The sequence below is a fragment of the Nerophis lumbriciformis genome, linkage group LG13 (genome assembly GCF_033978685.3).
Source record: "Nerophis lumbriciformis linkage group LG13, RoL_Nlum_v2.1, whole genome shotgun sequence".
NCBI classification, from domain to species: domain Eukaryota; kingdom Metazoa; phylum Chordata; class Actinopteri; order Syngnathiformes; family Syngnathidae; genus Nerophis; species Nerophis lumbriciformis.
The window spans coordinates 9251472-9272920 of NC_084560.2; the positions used below are offsets into that span (position 1 = coordinate 9251472).

At 39.1% G+C, this 21449-nt stretch overlaps 1 protein-coding gene across 3 annotated transcripts in view; it reads left to right on the plus strand.

Moving 5' to 3' along the window:
- Positions 1-20379, plus strand: part of znf148 (zinc finger protein 148) — a 39087-nt gene extending 18708 nt beyond the window's left edge. For all 3 annotated transcript variants that reach the window (XM_061971735.1, XM_061971736.2, XM_061971737.1), the window contains exon 7: positions 17042-20379. In XM_061971735.1, the coding sequence (XP_061827719.1) occupies positions 17042-18652 (1611 nt within the window). In that variant the 3' untranslated portion in view covers positions 18653-20379. The remainder of the gene's footprint in view (positions 1-17041) is intronic.
- The last annotated feature ends 1070 nt before the right edge of the window (positions 20380-21449 follow it).

The window sequence follows — 21449 nt, forward strand, 5'->3', positions numbered from 1 at the left end:
GGTGATAGCCGTATGGATTGAGATAGAACTTGGGTTGGGCATCGACGTAACCAGGTCTTACATTCCCATTCTCCAAAACTAGAGATGTCCGATAATATATAATCGGCCGATAAATGCTTTAAAATGTGATACCGGAAATTATCGGTATCGGCTCCAAAAAGTAAAATGTATGACTTTTTAAACCGCCACTGTACGGAGTGGTACACGGACGTAGGGAGAAGTACAGAGCGCCAATAAACCTTAAAAGCACTGCCTTTGCGTGCCGGCCCAGTCACATAATATCTACGGCTTTTTACACACACAAGTGAATGCAAACGCATATTTGGTCAACAGCCATACAGGTCACACTGAGGGTGGCCGCATAAACAACTTTAACACTGTTACAAATATGCGCCACACTGTGAACCCACACCAAACAAGAATGACAAACACATTTCGGGAGAACATCCGCACCGAAACACAACATAAACACAACAGAACAAATACCCAGAATCCCTTGCAGCAGTAACTCTTCCGGGACGCTACAATATACACCCAAACCCCCCCCAACCACCTCAACCTCCTCATGCTCTCTCAGGGAGAGCATGTCCCAAATTCCAAGCTGCTGTTTTGAGGCATGTTAAAAAAATAAATAAAAAAAGCACTTTGTGACTTCAATAATAAATATGGCAGTGCCATGTTGGCATTTTTTTCCATAACTTGACTTGATTTATTTTGGAAAACCTTGTTACATTGTTTAATGCATCCAGCGGGGCATCACAACAAAATTAGGCATAATAATGTGTTCATTCCACGACTGTATATATCGGTATCGGTTGATATCGGAATCGGTAATTAAGAGTTGGACAATATCGGATATCAGCAAAAATGCCATTATCAGACATCTCTACCCAAAACCATCAACATTTGTAAACGTTGTTTACTATTGCCGATTCCTAGTCCATAGAATGTATCAAGCATTTCATTTCATTCAATAATCCTCCATGGCCGAAAATACATTCTTACAAGTATTATTATCACTGAAGGACGAGGCTAAACATGTTACACAGCTGCTAAAAATGAAACGTGCTTAGTAGGATTGTACGTTACACCGATACTAATAAAGTGCCGCTGTACTAATGAATTAAAAAAGGAACTATATTGTTTTTGAAACATCCATCCATTTTCTACCGCTTGTCCCTTTCGGGGTCGCGGGGGGTGCTGGAGCCTATCTCAGCTGTATTCGGGCGTTAGGCAGGGTACACCCTGGACAAGGCGCCACCTCAGAAACATATCGGTACTTTATTTTATGGTCACTGGTGACCAGAGGTGGGTAGAGTAGCCAGAAATTGTACTCAAGTAAGAGTACTGTTACTTTAGAGATTTATTACTCAAGTAAAAGTAAGGAGTAGTCACCCAAATATTTACTTGAGTAAAAGTAAAAAGTATGTTGTGAAAAAACTACTCAAGTACTGAGTAACTGATGAGTAACATACACACTCATATATATATATATATATATATATATATATATACATACATACATACATATACATTGATATATACAGTATATAATTTATAAGTATTTATTTTGCTGTTTTTGTTTACATGTTAAAGGTGTTTTAATGAATATACATGCATGTTTAACATATAGATTCCTTTCTTTAATGAAGACTAGAATATAAGTTGGTGTATTACCTGATTCTGATGACTTGCATTGATTGTAATCAGACAGTAGTGATGATAACGTCCACGTTTTCAAATGGAGGAGAAGAAAAGTTCTTTCTGTCCAATACCACATGAAAGTGGTGGGTTTTTGGCATCCTATTTGTCCAGCTTCCATATTCGTTTTTATACACTTTACAAGAAATATATTGGCGTCAAACTCCGTAGCTTGCTAGCTTGTTTGCGCTGGCTTTCGGAGACTCTTGTTTTGAAAGCGCAGGCGCGATGGCGCGGCACTTTTATTGTGAAGACAGGAACGTCCTCATGTGCGGTCAGTCTTGAGGCTTTTGACGGTACGGTTGAAATAAAACAAGTATCTTTTTTCCCTCACACTTTTGATTGATTGATTGGAACTTTTATTAGTAGATTGCACAGTACAGTACATATTCCGTACAATTGACCACTAAATGGTAACACCCCAATAAGTTTTTCAACTTGTTTAAGTCAGGTCATGTGACCACCTGGCTCTGTTTGATTGGTCCAACGTCACCAGTGACTGCATCTGATTGGTGGAACGAAGTGAAACGTCACCAGTAAGGCAGGCACTTTGAAGGTCTGTCTGACAGACCAAAACAAACAAAGCGTGCATTAACAGATCGTTAAAAATTAGTAGCGAGTAGCGAGCTGAATGTAGATAAAAGTAGCGGAGTAAAAGTAGCGTTCCTTCTCTATAAATATACTTAAGTAAAAGTAAAAGTATGTTGCATTAAAACTACTCTTAGAAGTACAATTTATCCCAAAAGTTACTCAAGTAGATGTAACGGAGTAAATGTAGCGCGTTACTACCCACCTCTGCTGGTGACATTGCTGGTAGTATAAGCCAAGACACATGTAAGTCAACACACACACACACAGAGCACTTACAAGCGGAAACAGCGTGCAGACAGAAGCGGGAGAATGAACGTATTTTGGCTTCAAATCAAATCAAATCAACTTTATTTATAGAGCACATTTAAAATTTACCACAGGGGTAGCCAAAAACTAATGATAAAAGTGAAGATATAAACACCGAAGCGCTGCAAGCGGTGATTTAAATCATAACTAGCTAGCGGCTAACGTCCATTCACAGTGTATTGGCTGCTTCTAAATCACTAATCAGAATCAGAACCAGAAGTACTTTATTAATCCCTGAGGGGATGGGACGGGAGTAAAAAAAAAAATTCAATCAAAGGCTGGACACCAGGAAGAGGGTCCAAACTGAGGCCAAAGAAAAAATCTCATAGTCATAGCACACATAAACACGTTACATAGAATCAACAAAACTTGCAACAGAGGGGAGGGAGGCCGGCTGCTGCTGTATGAGCGCTACTCAGCCGTCCATCGCCCCTAGGGGAATCAAGCAATGGTGAAGGCAATCCTGGCCTCCATGGCGACAAAGTATGTTTTTTACAAGTATCATCCCTGCAGGACGAGGAATAGCTAAACATGCTTCACCACACACCGTAGGAGGATACAATAGCTAACCGCTAACAGCAAGTTAGCGCTCTGAATGTAAACAAATGGCATTCTGGTCACATTCTGTGATTTATTTAGCCTCCAGCAAATAACAGTACCGTACTTAGAATCTTTGTGGTCACAGAAGGTGACCGGAATGCCATTTGTTTACAACTGAATGGAATGCTAACGCGATCGCCTCCGACTATTTTGGAGTTCTGCCACACAATACCTCAATGCTAACGAGAGGAAATTACACTTCAACGACTGTGGACTTTGTTTTGCTCGAACAATTGTGCGTTATAAAAGAAAATAGGGTACTAGTTGAAATATTGTGTTGATATTGTCAAAAGCACTCACCTTAAATCAGTGGTTCTTAACCTTGTTGGAGGTACCGAACCCCACCAGTTTTATATGCGCATTCACCGAAACCTTATTACTGAAAAATAAAATGTTTTTTTTTTCAAATTCAAGAAAAAGTAATATGTTTTTTTACTGGTGAACAAAATGAACCGTGCATGAACACCACCCTGTTCAAAGAACAAAACCAACACAGTGCATGAACTCACAAGAAATTACACACCTTACACACTTTTTCGCCACTTTTCTCTGAGTTTGTAGGGTAGTTTAGATGTAATTAGCCTTAGGTTCGATGGGATATCCATCCATCCATCCATTTTCTACCGCTTATTCCCTTTTGGGGTCGCGGGGGGCGCTGGAGCCTATCTCAGCTACAATCGGGCGGAAGGCGGGGTACACCCTGGACAAGTCGCCACCTCATCGCAGGGCCAACACAGATAGACAGACAACATTCACACTCACATCCACATACTAGGTCCAATTTAGTGTTGCCAATCAACTTATCCCCAGGTTCATGTCTTTGGAAGTGGGAGGAATTCCTCCAAATACTGTAAATCTTGCATTACATTACAGCATCCTCTCAAATACAGTGCATATGCATGCAGCATTTTCCCATCCTCAGCTTTAATCGCTATCCAATTGAAGGCTTTTTCCAAGGAAGCTCCTGAAATTTTCATCTCATTTCCAAAGTGTTCTTTTAAGAGGCGCCTTGCTTCATTATAGCCCCTACTGGCTTCCATGTGCAAACAGCTGCGAACTAAGTCTCTTGGCAAACCAGAGATAAATTGCTCAAGGTAGTTGAGTCGGTCTTGATTATTCTCAGTCTTGTCTTCAATCAAGTGTTCAAATGCATGGATAAAAGACTGATATGCCAGTGGGTTACCAGCAAACACCAACATCTCTCTTGCTGGTAGTAGAGACAGTTTTTGCTGTGAGACAATGAGTTTTGCGATGTCACCATGAATTGATTAACGTGGACCCCGACTTAAACAAGTTGAAAAACTTATTGGGGTGTTACCATTTAGTGGTCAATTGTACGGAATATGTACTGTACTGTGTAAACTGTGCTGTTTCATATTATGTATTATCTTCCTTTGCAATCTACTAGTAAAAGTTTCAATCGATCAATCAAAAAACCTGCAAATCAGATGGAAAATTAGAGGGAACATTGTTTGGGGGTATCCATAATACGCCGATAGGGGGAAGTTTTTATTTACACGATAAGTCGGAAGTGTCTTTACCTCCGTGGCGGAGGCTCCGCCGAACCCCTGAGGCCGACTCACCGAACCCAGGTTAAAGGGGAACATTATCACAATTTCAGAATGGTTAAAACCATTGGCGTTGTTAGGCCTATTTTAGGGGGGCTCAAGCCCCCCTAAAATATTCTTAAGCCCCCCTAAATAATTTTTTTTTTTTTTTTTTTTTTTTTACAAATACATGCCGACATAGTCATTATAAAGTGGCCCAAATATGAGTTTAAATAGATAATCATATAACCTGTTATTATTCACTCAGTTTCCCCTCACTTCGTAGCGTAAGGTAGAGAGCCCCTTTAGTGCGTCGGTATCCAATCCATTCCACTTGTTCATATAGAAAATGCCCACATCACTCAAATTCCAGTCCGCATTTTCTCTGCGACCTTGCTTGCGGTCCTGCAGGTGTACGAAGCACATTATCTTCCTTTACAATGAGTGAAGCTGCACGAATCCTTGTGTGTGCAATTGTAAATAATTTAGTGTTTAAGTTTTGTGTTTCTTGTAGAATCTATATAAAGTAATGTACATTAGCCTATTGTTAAAATAATGAAAAAAACATCATTAAATATATTTGTTTTATTGTATTGTTACATTAATAGCTGTTGTATTATTATAGGATGGCTTGTTAAACATTTCATAGGATTTTCAGATGATGATTTTCAAATGAATAAATACATAAAAAGAAAAAGAAAAAAAAATGGTTAAAAGCCATCGTCCCGGGGAGCATTTCATTTCGTCCCGTGCATTTAAAAAAAATAATAATAATAACAATGAATAATTTCTAAGTCTTTGTTTGCCGTTTGTGAAGTTTTGTGCTTGCGCGTAACGTTCACTCGCATCCTGTGCATCTCCTGGGGGCAAAGCCCCCCCTGTCCTTAAAAGCTAGTGACGCCCCTGGTTAAAACCATTAAAAATAAGTTCCCAGTGGCTTATTTTATTTTTCGAAGTTTTTTTCAAAATTTTACCCATCACGCAATATCCCTAAAAAAAAGCTTCAAAGTGCCTGATTTTAACCATCGTTATATACACCCGTCCATTTTCCTGTGACGTCACATAGTGATGCCTACACAAACAAACATGGCGCATTGAACAGCAAGGTATAGTGACATTAGCTCGGATTCAGACTCGGATTTCAGCGGCTTAAGCGATTCAACAGATTACGCATGTATTGAAACGGATGGTTGTAGTGTGGAGGCAGGTAGCGAAAACGAAATTGAAGAAGAAACTGAAGCTATTGAGCCATATCGGTTTGAACCGTATGCAAGTGAAACCGACGAAAACGACACGACAGCCAGCGACACGGGAGAAAGCGAGGACGAATTCGGCGATCGCCTTCTAACCAACGATTGGTATGTGTTTGTTTGGCATTAAAGGAAACTAACAACTATGAACTAGGTTTACAGCATATGAAATACATTTGGCAACAACATGCACTTTGAGAGTGCAAACAGCCCATTTCAGGCGCGCTAAGAACATATATTTTTCCACGATTTCAGCACTCAGGTTAACCATACCTAAATAGACACAAAATACTGCATTACACAAGACTACCCGAATGTACTCGAATGATTGAAAAAAATAAATGTTTTTAAGCTAAATTATTGGTAAACACAGTTTATGTATAATAATTTACGTAAAACCGCGAGTAATGAATAAAGTTTTCATCAATTAATATATTCTGTAGACATACCCTCATCCGCTCTCTTTTCCTGAAAGCTGATCTGTCCAGTTTTGGAGTTGATGTCAGCAGGCCAGGGAAGCTAGGGTCGATATTCTTCTCTTGATCATCTTCGGTGGCATAAGGAACGGTTGCCATCTCTGTCGTAGCATAGCTTCCGTCGGTAAAGTGTGCGGAACAAACGACTGACCATTTCGTCGGCTTTCCCCACACCCTCGTATTTTGAACAAATTTCGTCCAATTTCTTGCCACTGGTGCAACTTGAATCCGTCCCTGTTCGTGTTGTTACACCCTCCGACAACACACCGACGAAAGTGAGAAAATGGCGGATTGCTTCCCGATGTGACGTCATCGCTCCGAGAGCGAATAATAGAAAAGCGTTTAATTCGCCAAAATTCACCCATTTAGAGTTCGGAAATCGGTTAAAAAAATATATGGTCTTTTTTCTGCAACATCAAGGTATATATTGACGCTTACATAGGTCTGGTGATAATGTTCCCCTTTAAGAACCACTGCCATAAATACATTTACAGGTAACACATGTGATCAGTATCAGCTGATTTAACTCATGGATGATATGTGTCCAAAATAGAATGATAAAAACCTGATCAGAACGCCGCTTTATCTCACACATAAGCAACAGGATATGTGTAAATGTTTTTTATGTGAGGTTTTCAGAAATAAAGTGAAACTTTTGTCAACGAGTTACGTTCCAAAAACTACCCGCTTTAAGTGAAATCCGTGTAGTAGAAGTGGATTATTTTTTATTTCGTTTTCATATGTGATTTCGTTTATTATATATTTTTTTCATTTACATTATATTTTTTTTAATTTAAAGGATTTTTTTTTTAATTTACTGTGCATGTTTTTTTGTTTATCGTTTTTTTTTTTTTTTATTTAATATGTTTTTTTTTACGTTTACAGTACCGTGCAGTACAATTTTGTAAATAAGTCAAGCTGAATGCATTCTGTACTGCACAGGACACATGGCATGAAGAAGATTGATTAACAATGGTCTACAGTCCCTTAGCGAATCAGGACGCAGAACACAATGCGCATTCATACGTTGTAAAAAAGAGCGGAAAGAAAAGTTAATCTGAGGCTGAGTTGACTTGAAACTGTTTAATGTTGCACTTTTTATATGTAGAAGAAAAGTTTTGTCATTTTATTTAATCTGAGCAACAACTTGAGGCAGTTTAATGTTGATTAACGTGGACCCGACTTAAACAAGTTGAAAAACGTATTGGGGTGTTACCATTTAGTGGTCAATTGTACGGAATATGTACTGTACTGTGCAATCTAGTAATAAAAGTCTCAATCAATCAATCAAAAAAAGCACTTTATATGTAGAAAGGTTTTGTTAAAGGCCTACTGAAATGCGATTTTCCTATTTAGGTCCATTCTATGTGTCATACTTGATCATTTCGCGATATTGCCATATTTTTGCTGAAAGGATTTAGTAGAGAACATCGACGATAAAGTTCGCAACTTTTGATTGCTGATAAAAAAGCCTTGCCTGTACCGGAAGTAGCAGACGAGTAGCGTGACGTCACAGGTTGTGGAGCTCCTCACATCTGCACATTGTTTACAATCATGGCCACCAGCAGCGAGAGCGATTCGTACCGAGAAAGCGACGATTTCCCCATTAATTTGAGCGAGGATGAATGATTCGTGGATGAGGAAAGTGAGAGTGAAGGACTAGAGGGCAGTGGGAGCGATTCAGATAGGGAAGATGCTGTGAGATGCGGGTGGGACCTGATATTCAGCTGGGAATGACTAAAACAGTAAATAAACACAAGACATATATATACTCTATTAGCCACAACACAACCAGGCTTATATTTAATATGCCACAAATTAATCCCGCATAACAAACACCTCCCCCCTCCCGTCCATATAACCCGCCAATACAACTCAAACACCTGCACAACACACTCAATCCCACAGCCGAAAGTACCGTTCACCTCCCCAAAGTTCATACAGCACATATATTTCCCCAAAGTCCCCAAAGTTACGTACGTGAGACTTTTTGAGACTTTTATTAGTAGGTTGCACAGTGAAGTACATATTCCGTACAATTGACCACTAAATGGTAACACCCGAATACGTTTTTCAACTTGTTTAAGTCGGGGTCCACTGATTCATGATACAGATATATACTATCATATATACTATCATCATAATACAGTCATCACACAGGATAATCATCAGGGTGTATACATTGAATTATTTACGTGACATGCACATAGCGGCACGCACGTACGGGCAAGCGATCAAATGTTTGGACGCGTACTCACGGTACCGTGTCTGCGTATCCAACTCAAAGTCCTCCTGGTAAGAGTCTCTGTTGTCCCAGTTCTCCACAGGCCAATGGTAAAGATTGACTGTCATCTTTCGGGAATGTAAACAATAAAACACCGGCCGTGTTTGTGTTGCTGAAGTCGGCCGCAATACACCGCTTCCCACCTACAGCTTTCTTCTTTGCTGTCTCCATTGTTCATTGAACAAATTGCAAAAGATTCACCAACACAGATGTCCAGAATACTGTGGAATTTTGCGATGAAACAGACGACTTAATAGCTTGCCATCATGTTGTCTCAAAATGTCCTCCACAATCCGCGACGTAACGCGCTGACGTCATCATACCGAGACGTTTTCAGCAGGATATGTCGCGCGAAATTTAAAATTGCACTTTAGTAAGCTAACCCGGCCGTATTGGCATGTGTTGCAATGTTAAGATTTCATCATTGATGTATAAACTATCAGACTGCGTGGTCTGTAGTAGTGGGTTTCAGTAGGCCTTTAAGAAACCATTCTGAGCCTTATCTTATTTAGTTTTTATTTTATATATATTGACCACAATAACCCTGGCAATGGACCCTGTGTGTGTATATGTATGTTATTGTTATGCTTAGCATTCATGACTGCCTGCTGTTGCACTGATCAGCCTAGTGGTGGCTCACATCCATCACACAGCTATTTCTATTTTTGGGCAGAATTATTATAGTGTTTCCAATGTTAAAAGGATAAAGCCATTGTTTAAAAATTTGGTAAATAAATAACCCAAAAATTTATATTTTGTTGTTTTCTTACTGTACCGAAAATGAACCGAACCGTGACCTCTAAACCAAGGTACATACCGAACCGAAATTTTTGTGTACCGTTACACCCTTATTACACAAACACAAAAAAATCTGTGTAACAGCCAGGTAAGGTGAACCGTGTTGTAGCGAGGGAACACTACTCCTATGGAAACAAATATTTATATTCAAGATCAAAGGATTGATATTTATTGTAGGAGACAGAATTGGGGGTTTTGAGGACCAGTGCGTGTGTGGCTGTGTCACAAGTAGCACAGTCTGAAATTCATAGTACATTTTTGACCCTGTCTTCTAAGATAATTGGAATTGGGAATCGTTAGGAACTGGAATGGGAAATTGTTCAAATTGAAATGATGCCCAACCCAGGGTAGAATTTTCGCACGTCCTAATAATTTGCCTCGACTTTTGTAGGCTCTTTGTTTCAGTTAGCCGCCGGGTGGTACTTGAACAAATCCACTTCCTAAACAGAAGCAATAAAACAGATGGTACCCATAGCCACGTTTCCTAAGGCAGCTGATGTACCTGATGACGGATCGTCATAGCTATGGAAGTAATATTGTAGCAAAATGTGCAAATTCGTATCTTGATTTGTGCGTTTATAATCCAATGTATGTGTCTGAGTAACAATGTGTGTGTCTGTACATCAATCCGTGTGTGTGTGTGTAATCAGATCCGCTTGTGTCTTAAGATGTCAGTCCGTATTATGATTCGTCAGGGTGTAAAAATATCTGTCTGTCCGTATTTTTAATGGCGTGTGTGTAAAAAAAAATAAAAATAGTGTGTTTGCGTATTTAGATGCGTGTTCAGCATGAAGCCTCTATTGGCTGTCTTTTTCCACGTGACTTTTGCGACACTTCTGCCGTGTATGACTTGTCTGTTAACTCCCCTTTGCCTTTCCTTATACTCACCACTAGGCGGCGCCTTGCAGCCACTCACACTCGTGTTGGCGTTGACGCTAAGAACAATGGACTTTTCATCACTTGCTGTAAATAAAAGTTAATCTATTAGCAGTGACGTAGTTGTCAGAAGCATATTTGCATTCAAATAATGGTGCAAATGACCGCAGTTCTTAACTTCCTCCGTCAGGGGGTGGGGTTCTCCCTTAGAGAAGACCGGGAGACCCCCGTGGCTTTTGACCAGATAGACGTGCCCTTAGATACCTCCCCCAGGCAGGAAACAAGATCATTTCGGCCACCATATCATTACATGATCACTTATTTCTAGGGATGTCCGATAATGGCTTTTTTGCCGATATCCGATATTCTGATATTGTCCAACTCTTAATTACCGATATCAACCGATACCGATACATACAGTGGTGGAATTAACACATTATTATGCCTCATTTTGTTGTGATGCCCCGCTGGATGCATTGAACAATGTAACAAGGTTTTCCAAAATAAATCAACTCAAGGTATGGAAAAAAGTGCCAACATGGCCCTGCCATATTTATTATTGAAGTCACAAAGTGCATTATTTTTTTAACATGCCTCAAAACAGCAGCTTGGAATTTGGGACATGCTCTCCCTGAGAGAGCATGAGGAGGTTGAGGTGGTTGGGGAGGGGAGGGTTGGGTGTATATTGTAGCGTCCTGGAAGAGTTAGTGCTGCAAGGGGTTCTGGGTATTTGTTCTGTTGTGTTTATGTTGTGTTACGGTGCGGATGTTCTCCCGAAATGTGTTTGTCATTCTTGTTTGGTGTGGGTTCACAGTGTGGCGCATATTTGTAACTAATAATCCTGATACCCACTACAACTATGGGAAACACTGTACTTTGACTTTTACAAAGTGCTTTTTTTTTTATATATTTTTTTTTAACATGCCTCAAAACAACAGCTACAAAAACAATGAAGTCACACAGCTTCAATCCAGAGTATACATAAACTGGGCTCAATCTGCCCTGTTCTTAACATATTCGTATGAGTAACAAAAATGTGCAAATAAAAACAAGAAAGGCACAAAAAAAAAAAAACTGCTTCAGTCTAGACTAGTACATAACACAGCCATCCTTTAAACTACATGAACATTAATAAAACTGCTTCAGTCTAGACTAGTAGATAACACAGCCATCCTTTAAACTGCATAAACATTAATAAAACTGCTTCAGTCTAGACTAGTAGATAACACAGCCATCCTTTAAACTACATGAACATTAATAAAACTGCTTCAGTCTAGACTAGTAGAAAACAGAGCCATCCTTTAAACTACATGAACATTAATAAAACTGCTTCAGTCTAGACTAGTAGAAAACACAGCCATCTTTTAAACTGCATGAACATTAATAAAACTGCTTCAGTCTAGACTAGTAGATAACACAGCCATCCTTTAAACTGCATGAACATTAATAAAACTGCTTCAGTCTAGACTAGTAGATAACACAGCCATCCTTTAAAGTGCATGAACATTAATACAACTGCTTCAGTCTAGACTAGTAGATAACACAGCCATCCTTTAAAGTGCATGAACATTAATACAACTGCTTCAGTCTAGACTAGTAGATAACACAGCCATCCTTTAAAGAGCATGAACATTAATAAAACTGCTTCAGTCTAGACTAGTAGATAACACAGCCATCCTTTAAAGTGCATGAACATTAATACAACTGCTTCAGTCTAGACTAGTAGAAAACACAGCCATCCTTTAAAGTGCATGAACATTAATACAACTGCTTCAGTCTAGACTAGTAGAAAACACAGCCATCCTTTAAAGTGCATGAACATTAATAAAACTGCTTCAGTCTAGACTAGTAGATAACACAGCCATCCTTTAATGTGCATGAACATTAATAAAACTGCTCCAGTCTAGACTATTAGATAACACAGCCATCCTTTAAACTGCATGAACATTAATAAAACTGCTTCAGTCTAGACTAGTAGAAAACACAGCCATCCTTTAAAGTGCATGAACATTAACAAAACTGCTTCAGTCTAGACTAGTAGATAACACAGCCATCCTTTAAAGAGCATGAACATTAATAAAACTGCTTCAGTCTAGACTAGTAGATAACACAGCCATCCTTTAAACTGCATGAACATTAATAAAACTGCTTCAGTCTAGACTAGTAGAAAACACAGCCATCCTTTAAAGTGCATGAACATTAATAAAACTGCTTCAGTCTAGACTAGTAGAAAACACAGCCATCCTTTAAACTGCATGAACATTAATAAAATTGCTTCAGTCTAGACTAGTAGATAACACAGCCATCCTTTAAACTGCATGAACATTAATAAAACTGCTTCAGTCTAGACTGGTAGATAACACAGCCATCCTTTAAAGTGCATGAACATTAATAAAACTGCTTCTGTCTAGACTAGTAGATAACACAGCCATCCTTTAAAGTGCATGAACATTAATACAACTGCTTCAGTCTAGACTAGTAGATAACACAGCCATCCTTTAAAGTGCATGAACATTAATACAACTGCTCCAGTCTAGACTAGTAGATAACGCAGCCATCCTTTAAAGAGCATGAACATTAATAAAACTGCTTCAGTCTAGACTAGTAGATAACACAGCCATCCTTTAAAGTCCATGAACATTAATACAACTGCTTCAGTCTAGACTAGTAGAAAACACAGCCATCCTTTAAAGTGCATGAACATTAATAAAACTGCTTCAGTCTAGACTAGTAGAAAACACAGCCATCCTTTAAACTGCATGAACATTAATACAACTGCTTCAGTCTAGACTAGTAGATAACACAGCCATCCTTTAAACTGCATGAACATTAATAAAACTGCTTCAGTCTAGACTAGTAGAAAACACAGCCATCTTTTAAACTGCATGAACATTAATAAAACTGCTTCAGTCTAGACTAGTAGATAACACAGCCATCCTTTAAAGAGCATGAACATTAATAAAACTGCTTCAGTCTAGACTAGTAGATAACACAGCCATCCTTTAAAGTGCATGAACATTAATAAAACTGCTTCAGTCTAGACTAGTAGATAACATAGCCATCCTTTAAACTGCATGAACATTAATAAAATTGCTCCAGTCTAGACTAGTAGATAACACAGCCATCCTTTAAACTGCATGAACATTAATACAACTGCTCCAGTCTAGACTAGTAGATAACACAGCCATCCTTTAAACTGCATGAACATTAATAAAACTGCTTCAGTCTAGACTAGTAGATAACACAGCCATCCTTTAAAGAGCATGAACATTAGTAAAACTGCTTCAGTCTAGACTAGTAGATAACACAGCCATCCTTTAAACTGCATGAACATTAATAAAACTGCTTCAGTCTAGACTAGTAGAAAACACAGCCATCCTTTAAAGTACATGGGGAAAAAGGCACAAAACATAAATAAAACAGCTTCACTCAGTCCAGACTATTAGTCTATTTGTGTAACAGATGAAGCTCAAAGAGTGGGCTAATTATTTTTCTCCTTGTCATCACGTGTGAGAGGTAGATTTTTCTGAATGAAAACAAGCACTTGCAAGGGGTTCTGGGTATTTGTTCTGTTGTGTTTATGTTGTGTTACGGTGCGGATGTTCTCCCGAAATGTGTTTTGTCATTCTTGTTTGGTGTGGGTTCACAGTGTGGCGCATATTTGTAACAGTGTTAAAGTTGTTTATACGGCCACCCTCAGTGTGACCTATATGGCTGTTGATCAAGTATGCTTGCATTCGCTGGTGCGTGTGTCAAGCCGTAGATAATATGTGATTGGGCCAGTACGCAAAAGGCAGCGCCTTCAAGGATTAATTTGGCGCTCTGTACGTTTTCCTGCATCCATGTACACAGCGACGTTTTAGAAAGTCACAAATTGTACTTTCGGAAACCGATACCGATAATCTTGAAACCGATACAGATAATTTCCGTATCCGATATTACTTTTTAAAGCATTTATCGGCCGATAATATCGGCGGTCCGATATTAATGGACATCCCTACTTATTTCTATACAAAATACTTCTGACAACTAAGTCACTGCTAATAGATTAACTTTTATTTACAGCAAGTGATGAAAAGTCTAATTTCCAGGAGTGTGAGTGGCTGCAAGGCGCACATCAGTGTGTGAATGTGTGTGTGAATGTGGAAATAGTGTCAAAGCGCTTTGAGTTCCTTAAAAAGGTAGAAAAGCGCTATACAAGTACAACCCATTTACCATTTACCATTCACTAGTGGTGAGTACAAGGAAAGGCAAGCTGAAGTTACAGACAAATCTTTTTACACGTTCAAATCGCCTTACAGACAGACAAGTCGTACACATCAGAAGACAGCCGGTTGCTGCTTCACACATCTAAATACGCACACACATTTAAAACAAATGTTTTTACACCCACACCAAATTGAAATACGGACAGACAGATATTTTTTTACACACAGACAAATCATAATATGGACAGACAGATATTTTTTTTTACACACATACAAATCATAATACGGACAGACAGATATTTTTCACACAGACAAATCATAATACGGACAGACAGATATTTTTTACACACAGACAAATTATAATATGGACAGACATATGTTTTTTACACACAAACAAATCATTATATGGATAGATAGATATATTTTACACACAGACAAATCATAATACGGACAGACAGATAAATCATAATATGGACAGACAGATATTTTTTACACACAGACAAATCATTATACGGACAGACAGATAAATCATAATATGGACAGACAGATATTTTTTACACACAGACAAATCATAATATGGACAGACAGATTTTTTTTTTTAAACACAAGACAAATCATAATACGGACAGACAGATATATTTCACACACAGACAAATCATAATACGGACAGACAGATATTATTTTTTACACACAGACAAATCATAATATGGACAGACAGATATTTTTTTTTTACACACAGACAAATCATAATACGGACAGACAGATAAATCATAATATGGACAGACAGATATTTTTTACACACAGACAAATCATAATATGGACAGACAGATATTTTTTTTTTTACACACAAGACAAATCATAATATGGACAGACAGATATTTTTTTTTACACACAGACAAATCATAATACGGACAGACAGATATTTTTCACACACAGACAAATCATAATATGGACAGACAGATTTTTTTTTTTACACACAGACAAATCATAATATGGACAGACAGATTTTTTTTTTTTACACACAGACAAATCATAATACGGACAGACAGATAAATCATAATATGGACAGACAGATATTTTTTTTTACACAGACAAATCATAATACGGACAGACAGATAAATCATAATACGGACAGACAGATATATTTTTTTTACACACAGACAAATCATAATATGGACAGACAGATTTTTTTTTTTTTACACACAGACAAATCATAATACGGACAGACAGATATTTTTTACACACAGACAAATCATAATATGGACAGACAGATATTTTTCACACACAGACAAATCATAATACGGACAGACAGATATTTTTTTTTACACACAGACAAATCATAATACGGACAGACAGATATTTTTTACACACAAGACAAATCATAATATGGACAGACAGATATTTTTTACACACAGACAAATCATAATACGGACAGACAGATATTTTTTACACACAAGACAAATCATAATATGGACAGACAGATATTTTTTTTACACACAGACAAATCATAATACGGACAGACAGATATTTTTTACACACAGACAAATCATAATATGGACGGACAGATATTTTTTTTTACACACAAGACAAATCATAATATGGACAGACAGATATTTTTTTTTACACACAGACAAATCATAATATGGGCAGACAGATTTTTTTTTTACACACAGACAAATCATAATACGGACAGACAGATAAATCATAATATGGACAGACAGATATTTTTTTTTACACACAAGACAAATCATAACATGGACAGACAGATATTTTTTTTTACACACAGACAAATCATAATATGGACAGACAGATATTTTTTACACACAGACAAATCATAATATGGACAGACAGATATTTTTTTTTACACACAGACAAATCATAATATGGACAGATATTTTTTTTACACACAGACAAATCATAATATGGACAGACATATTTTTTACACACAGACAAATCATAATATGGACAGACAGATATTTTTCACACACAGACAAATCATAATACGGACGGACAGATATTTTTTACACATAGATAAATCAAAATACGGACATATATCTTAAAAGACACACACGGATCTGATTACACACACACACAGATTGATATACAGACACACACATTAGTACACAGACACGTAAATTAGATTTCACACGCACAGACGAAGATACACATTTGCAAATAATTTTGCTACAATAATACTCTCACAATAGCAGGTCCCTCCGTCTGTAAATCATGTGACGTATAGCAGAAACTTACCAGTAAATTCGACAAAGAAGGAAACAAGGATGACAAAGGTCCCTCAAGTAAATATTTGAGAAAATCCGTTTTCGATATTGTATCAACTTTAATCATCCTTGACTGATAATCCATTTTCATATTTGCATAAACCTTATTTTATCATCCACAGTACTTCTCCAGAACTGACCGTGTTTTAAAGCACAGAAGAATGTGCCATGAAAACCGAGACAGAAAGACCAACAAGGCGGGCAATAAAAGTGTAGCACTACACGAAGCCGACTCTTTAAGCCCCTTCCTCACCAAAGAGTGCGTATTGCCCAAGAAGAAGCGGCAAAAGTGTGCAGACAAGTCCGACAGTTCTGGCTCCTCCACGGCCGCCCAAGCAGAAGTGCTCAACATGAAAGAAACTGAAATGAAAGAGGAACACAGAAAAGCTAAATGTGAAGTTCTGCCTCTGTTCGCGGTGTCCTCCAAAGTTAAACACGAGTACGTGATTGGAGAGTACTCCGTGGAGCTTCCAGACGAAAGTACCAGCCAACACCAAGACGGAGACTTGTCACCGGAGGAGGCAGCAACCCCTAAACTGGTCCTGAAGAAGATATCTAAGAGGAGCCTGAAACAATCCGGCGAACAAGCTCCTTGCCTGGCCACGCTGTCCTCCTTCGAGGACAACAAAGTCACACATTATACCTTTGAAATTGTTGACAAGCAAGGCCTTTTAGACGAAGTCAGCAACACGGAATCAGTTGAAACTCCGGTGAAACCGGCTACCAGCAGCACAAACTACGACGACGCCATGCAGTTTCTCAAGAAGAAACGCTACCTTCAAGCGGCAACGGCCAACAGCAGTCGGGATTACAGTCTGAACACGAGTACTATCGCTTCTCAGCCGACCGTTACTCACACGGTGGTGTCGGCAGTCATTGACGAAACAGTCCCTGCTACCATTCTGGGACCTCAGCTGATTAACGCCGAGATAAAAGCGACGCATGACAGAAATGTGTTGCCTGACGAGGTTCTTCAGACTCTGTTGGACCACTACTCCAACAAAGCTAATGGCCATTCAGACATTTCCTTTAGCGTGGCAGATGCGGAAGTTACCTCAAGCATATCTATTAATTCCTCGGATGTTTCGGACAGCAGTCCTGCTGAGAGCCTTGGAGCTGCCAGTGTTCAAACTCAGCCTCCGGCGGAGAAGTCCAGTCTCTTGCAAGAATATTCCAAATTTCTCCAGCAGGCGCTGGAAAGGACCAGCCAGAACGACAGCTACCTGACTAGCCAGAGCCTCAGTTTAGTCACGGAAAACCCCACCTTAGCCGGACAGCCTCTGTTCTCCACCGAGAAACAATTTCCTTCCCCCAGTAGGTTCAAATCAGGGACAAGTTCCCCATTACGATCCACGATAGAGAAACCTCACTTCGGATTACTGGTCGGGGATTCCCAGCACTCATTTTCATTTTCAGGTGATGAGACCACTCCCCCTTCCACAGTGTCCCCTTCGGAGGAGGACTTCCTGGAACAGGTCTCGCCTTCCAAAAAGACGGACTCCTCTCAAGGGATTCTGCAGACTTTTCAAATAGGCACATTCGATCCAAACTTCAAGTCTCACTTCCAGACCTCCAGATCTGGTTCCTCTTCACAGTTTACAGGTGCCAATGGACAAGTAAGTCTACGCGGACACAGCACAGACTTCTCAGAGTTTCCTTTAGTCCGAGTCACTGAGACAAGGTCCCAACTGAATTCCTCCCCGGAGGTTTCATCGGGGGAAACCTTTGATTGAGGAGAAGACTCTGGGTTTTGTTCATTCTTCATTTCTGCAGCACTTTATCCCATTTCACCTGTTTTGCCAAAACACATCCCGTGGAATTCAGATAGTTTAAGTACGTTGGGAGAAAAATGGCTCTTCTTGAACTAGTACATTGAAAAATTGGCAGCCCCCCTTTTAAAAAATGTTTTCATTTGCATCGAGAGATTAACCGACCAAAGCGTAATTTTCATGCCATATTGCACAGGTGTCAAACTCCAGACCCGATGAAATTGCATACCTTTTTAAACTTTAATAGTAAATATTACAGTATATCATAATACCTTCCAAACATTCTTTTTTTGTCTAAACAAAATCAAATACTGAAATATTTGTTTGACTTATGATTTCAGAGCAAGTTATTCATCAAATTGTTCACTTTGAAAATGACAATAGATTCCACAGTAAAATGTACAGTGTTTTTTTTACAGCGTATTAATGAAAATTGAAAAAACTCCTACGGGTTTTTTACGGTACAATTCCGTCAACTGAGCTACCGGGGGTTTTTTTTAACCATAAAATGTACGGTTGTTGTTTTTACGGTGTATTACTGTAAATGGAAAAACGGTACCACGTTTTTTTTTTCCAGTTGCTAGAATTAAATAAAAAACTGGTACTGTTTTTCCATTTAAAGTTAAAGTTAAAGTACCAATGATTGTCACACACACACACGAGGTGTGGCGAAATTATTCTCTGTATTTGACCCATCACCCTTGATCACCCCCTGGGAGGTGAGGGGAGCAGTGAGCAGCAGCGGTGGCCGCGCCCGGGAATCATTTTTGGTGATTTAACCCCCAATTCCAACCCTTGATGCTGAGTGCCAAGCAGGGAGGTAATGGGTCCCATTTTTATAGTCTTTGGTATGACTCGGCCGGGGTTTGATCTCACGATCCTACCGATCTCAGGGCGGACACTCTAACCATTAGACCACTGAGTAGGTATTACATTACATTTCCGGTAACATGTAAATTTTACAGTAAAATTCTGGCAACTAAGCTAGTTTTTTCCTGTAAAAAAACCCACAACACTGGTGCTGTTTATCTATTTACTGTAGTCCGTTTAAAAAAAAAACACTGTATAGTAAATTTCTGGTGGCTGAGTTGCCAGTTTTTTACTGTGAAATCTACATTTTTTTTTACAGTGTACGTAAAAAATACATATAATAATCAAATACAAAGGCAAATTCATACACAGTAGGAAAGGGATTCACATGGCCCCATTCCTGGGTGGATCTCGCGCAAAAGGAAGAGGGGAGGGTTAGTCATTGTGCAATGCAGTTTGCTGAAAATGATGGAAAGCGCCACGCTACATTGCAACTGACGCTGTGGGCAAAGTTGGAATTGCCACCAAACACATTTTAAAGACATTTAACACTACTACCATCTGGCGGCTAAAGTGGATAGTGTACACCCCCAATTTGTCACATTTCACGTGTCAGGTAAACCGCGATGAACGGGGCCATATGGGTTCCTTCCTACTGTGTTATACACCCCTGCCATATTTATTTATGTCCATCCATTCTGCTTCCTCTCACATACAAACTACTTTTTTGCTGCTAGCTACCCCCCCTTGGTTTGAAGAAACAATGAAGTGCAAAAATTCAACTCTGAAATATTTCAATTCTAGTTTTTTACAAACCCCGTTTCAATATGAGTTGGGAAATTGTGTTAGATGTAAATATAAACGGAATACAATGATTTGCAAATCCTTTTCAACCCATATTCAATTGAATGCACTACAAAGACAAGAAATTTGATGTTCAAACTCATAAACTTTATTGTTTTTTTTGCAAATAATAATTAACTTAGAATTTCATGGCTGCAACACGTGCCAAAGTAGTTGGGAAAGGGCATGTTTACCACTGTGTTACATGGCCTTTCCTTTTAACAACACTCAGTAAACGTTTGGGAACTGAGGAGACACATTTTTTAAGCTTCTCATGTGAAATTCTTTCCCATTCTTGCTTGATGTACAGCTTAAGTTGTTCAACAGTTCGGGGGTCTCCGTTGTGCTATTATAGGCTTCATAATGCGCCACACATTTTAAATGGGAGACAGGTCTGGACTACAGACAGGTCAGTCTAGTACCCGCACTCTTTTACTATGAAGCCACGTTGATGTAACACGTGGCTTGGCATTGTCTTGCTGAAATAAGCAGGGGCGTCCATGGTAACGTTGCTTGGATGGCAACATATGTTGCTCCAAAACCTGTATGTACCTTTCAGCATTAATGGTGCCTTCACAGATGTGTAAGTTACCCATGTCTTGGGCACTAATACACCCCCATACCATCACAGATGCTGGCTTTTCAACTTTGCGCCTATAACAATCCGGATGGTTCTTTTCCTCTTTGGTCCGGAGGACACGACGTCCACAGTTTCCAAAAACTATTTGAAATGTGGACTCGTCAACACTTTTCCACTTTGTATCAGTCCATCTTAGATGAGCTCAGGCCCAGCGAAGCCGACGGCGTTTCTGGGTGTTGTTGATAAACGGTTTTCGCCTTGCATAGGAGAGTTTTAACTTGCACTTACAGATGTAGCGACCAACTGTAGTTACTGACAGTGGGTTTCTGAAGTGTTCCTGAGCCCATGTGGTGATATCCTTTACACACTGTCGCTTATTGATGCAGTACAGCCTGAGGGATCAAAGGTCACGGGCTTAGCTGCTTACGTGCAGTGATTTCTCCAGATTCTCTGAACCCTTTGATGATATTACGGACCGTAGATGGTGAAATCCCTAAATTCCTTGCAATAGCTGGTTGAGAAAGGTTT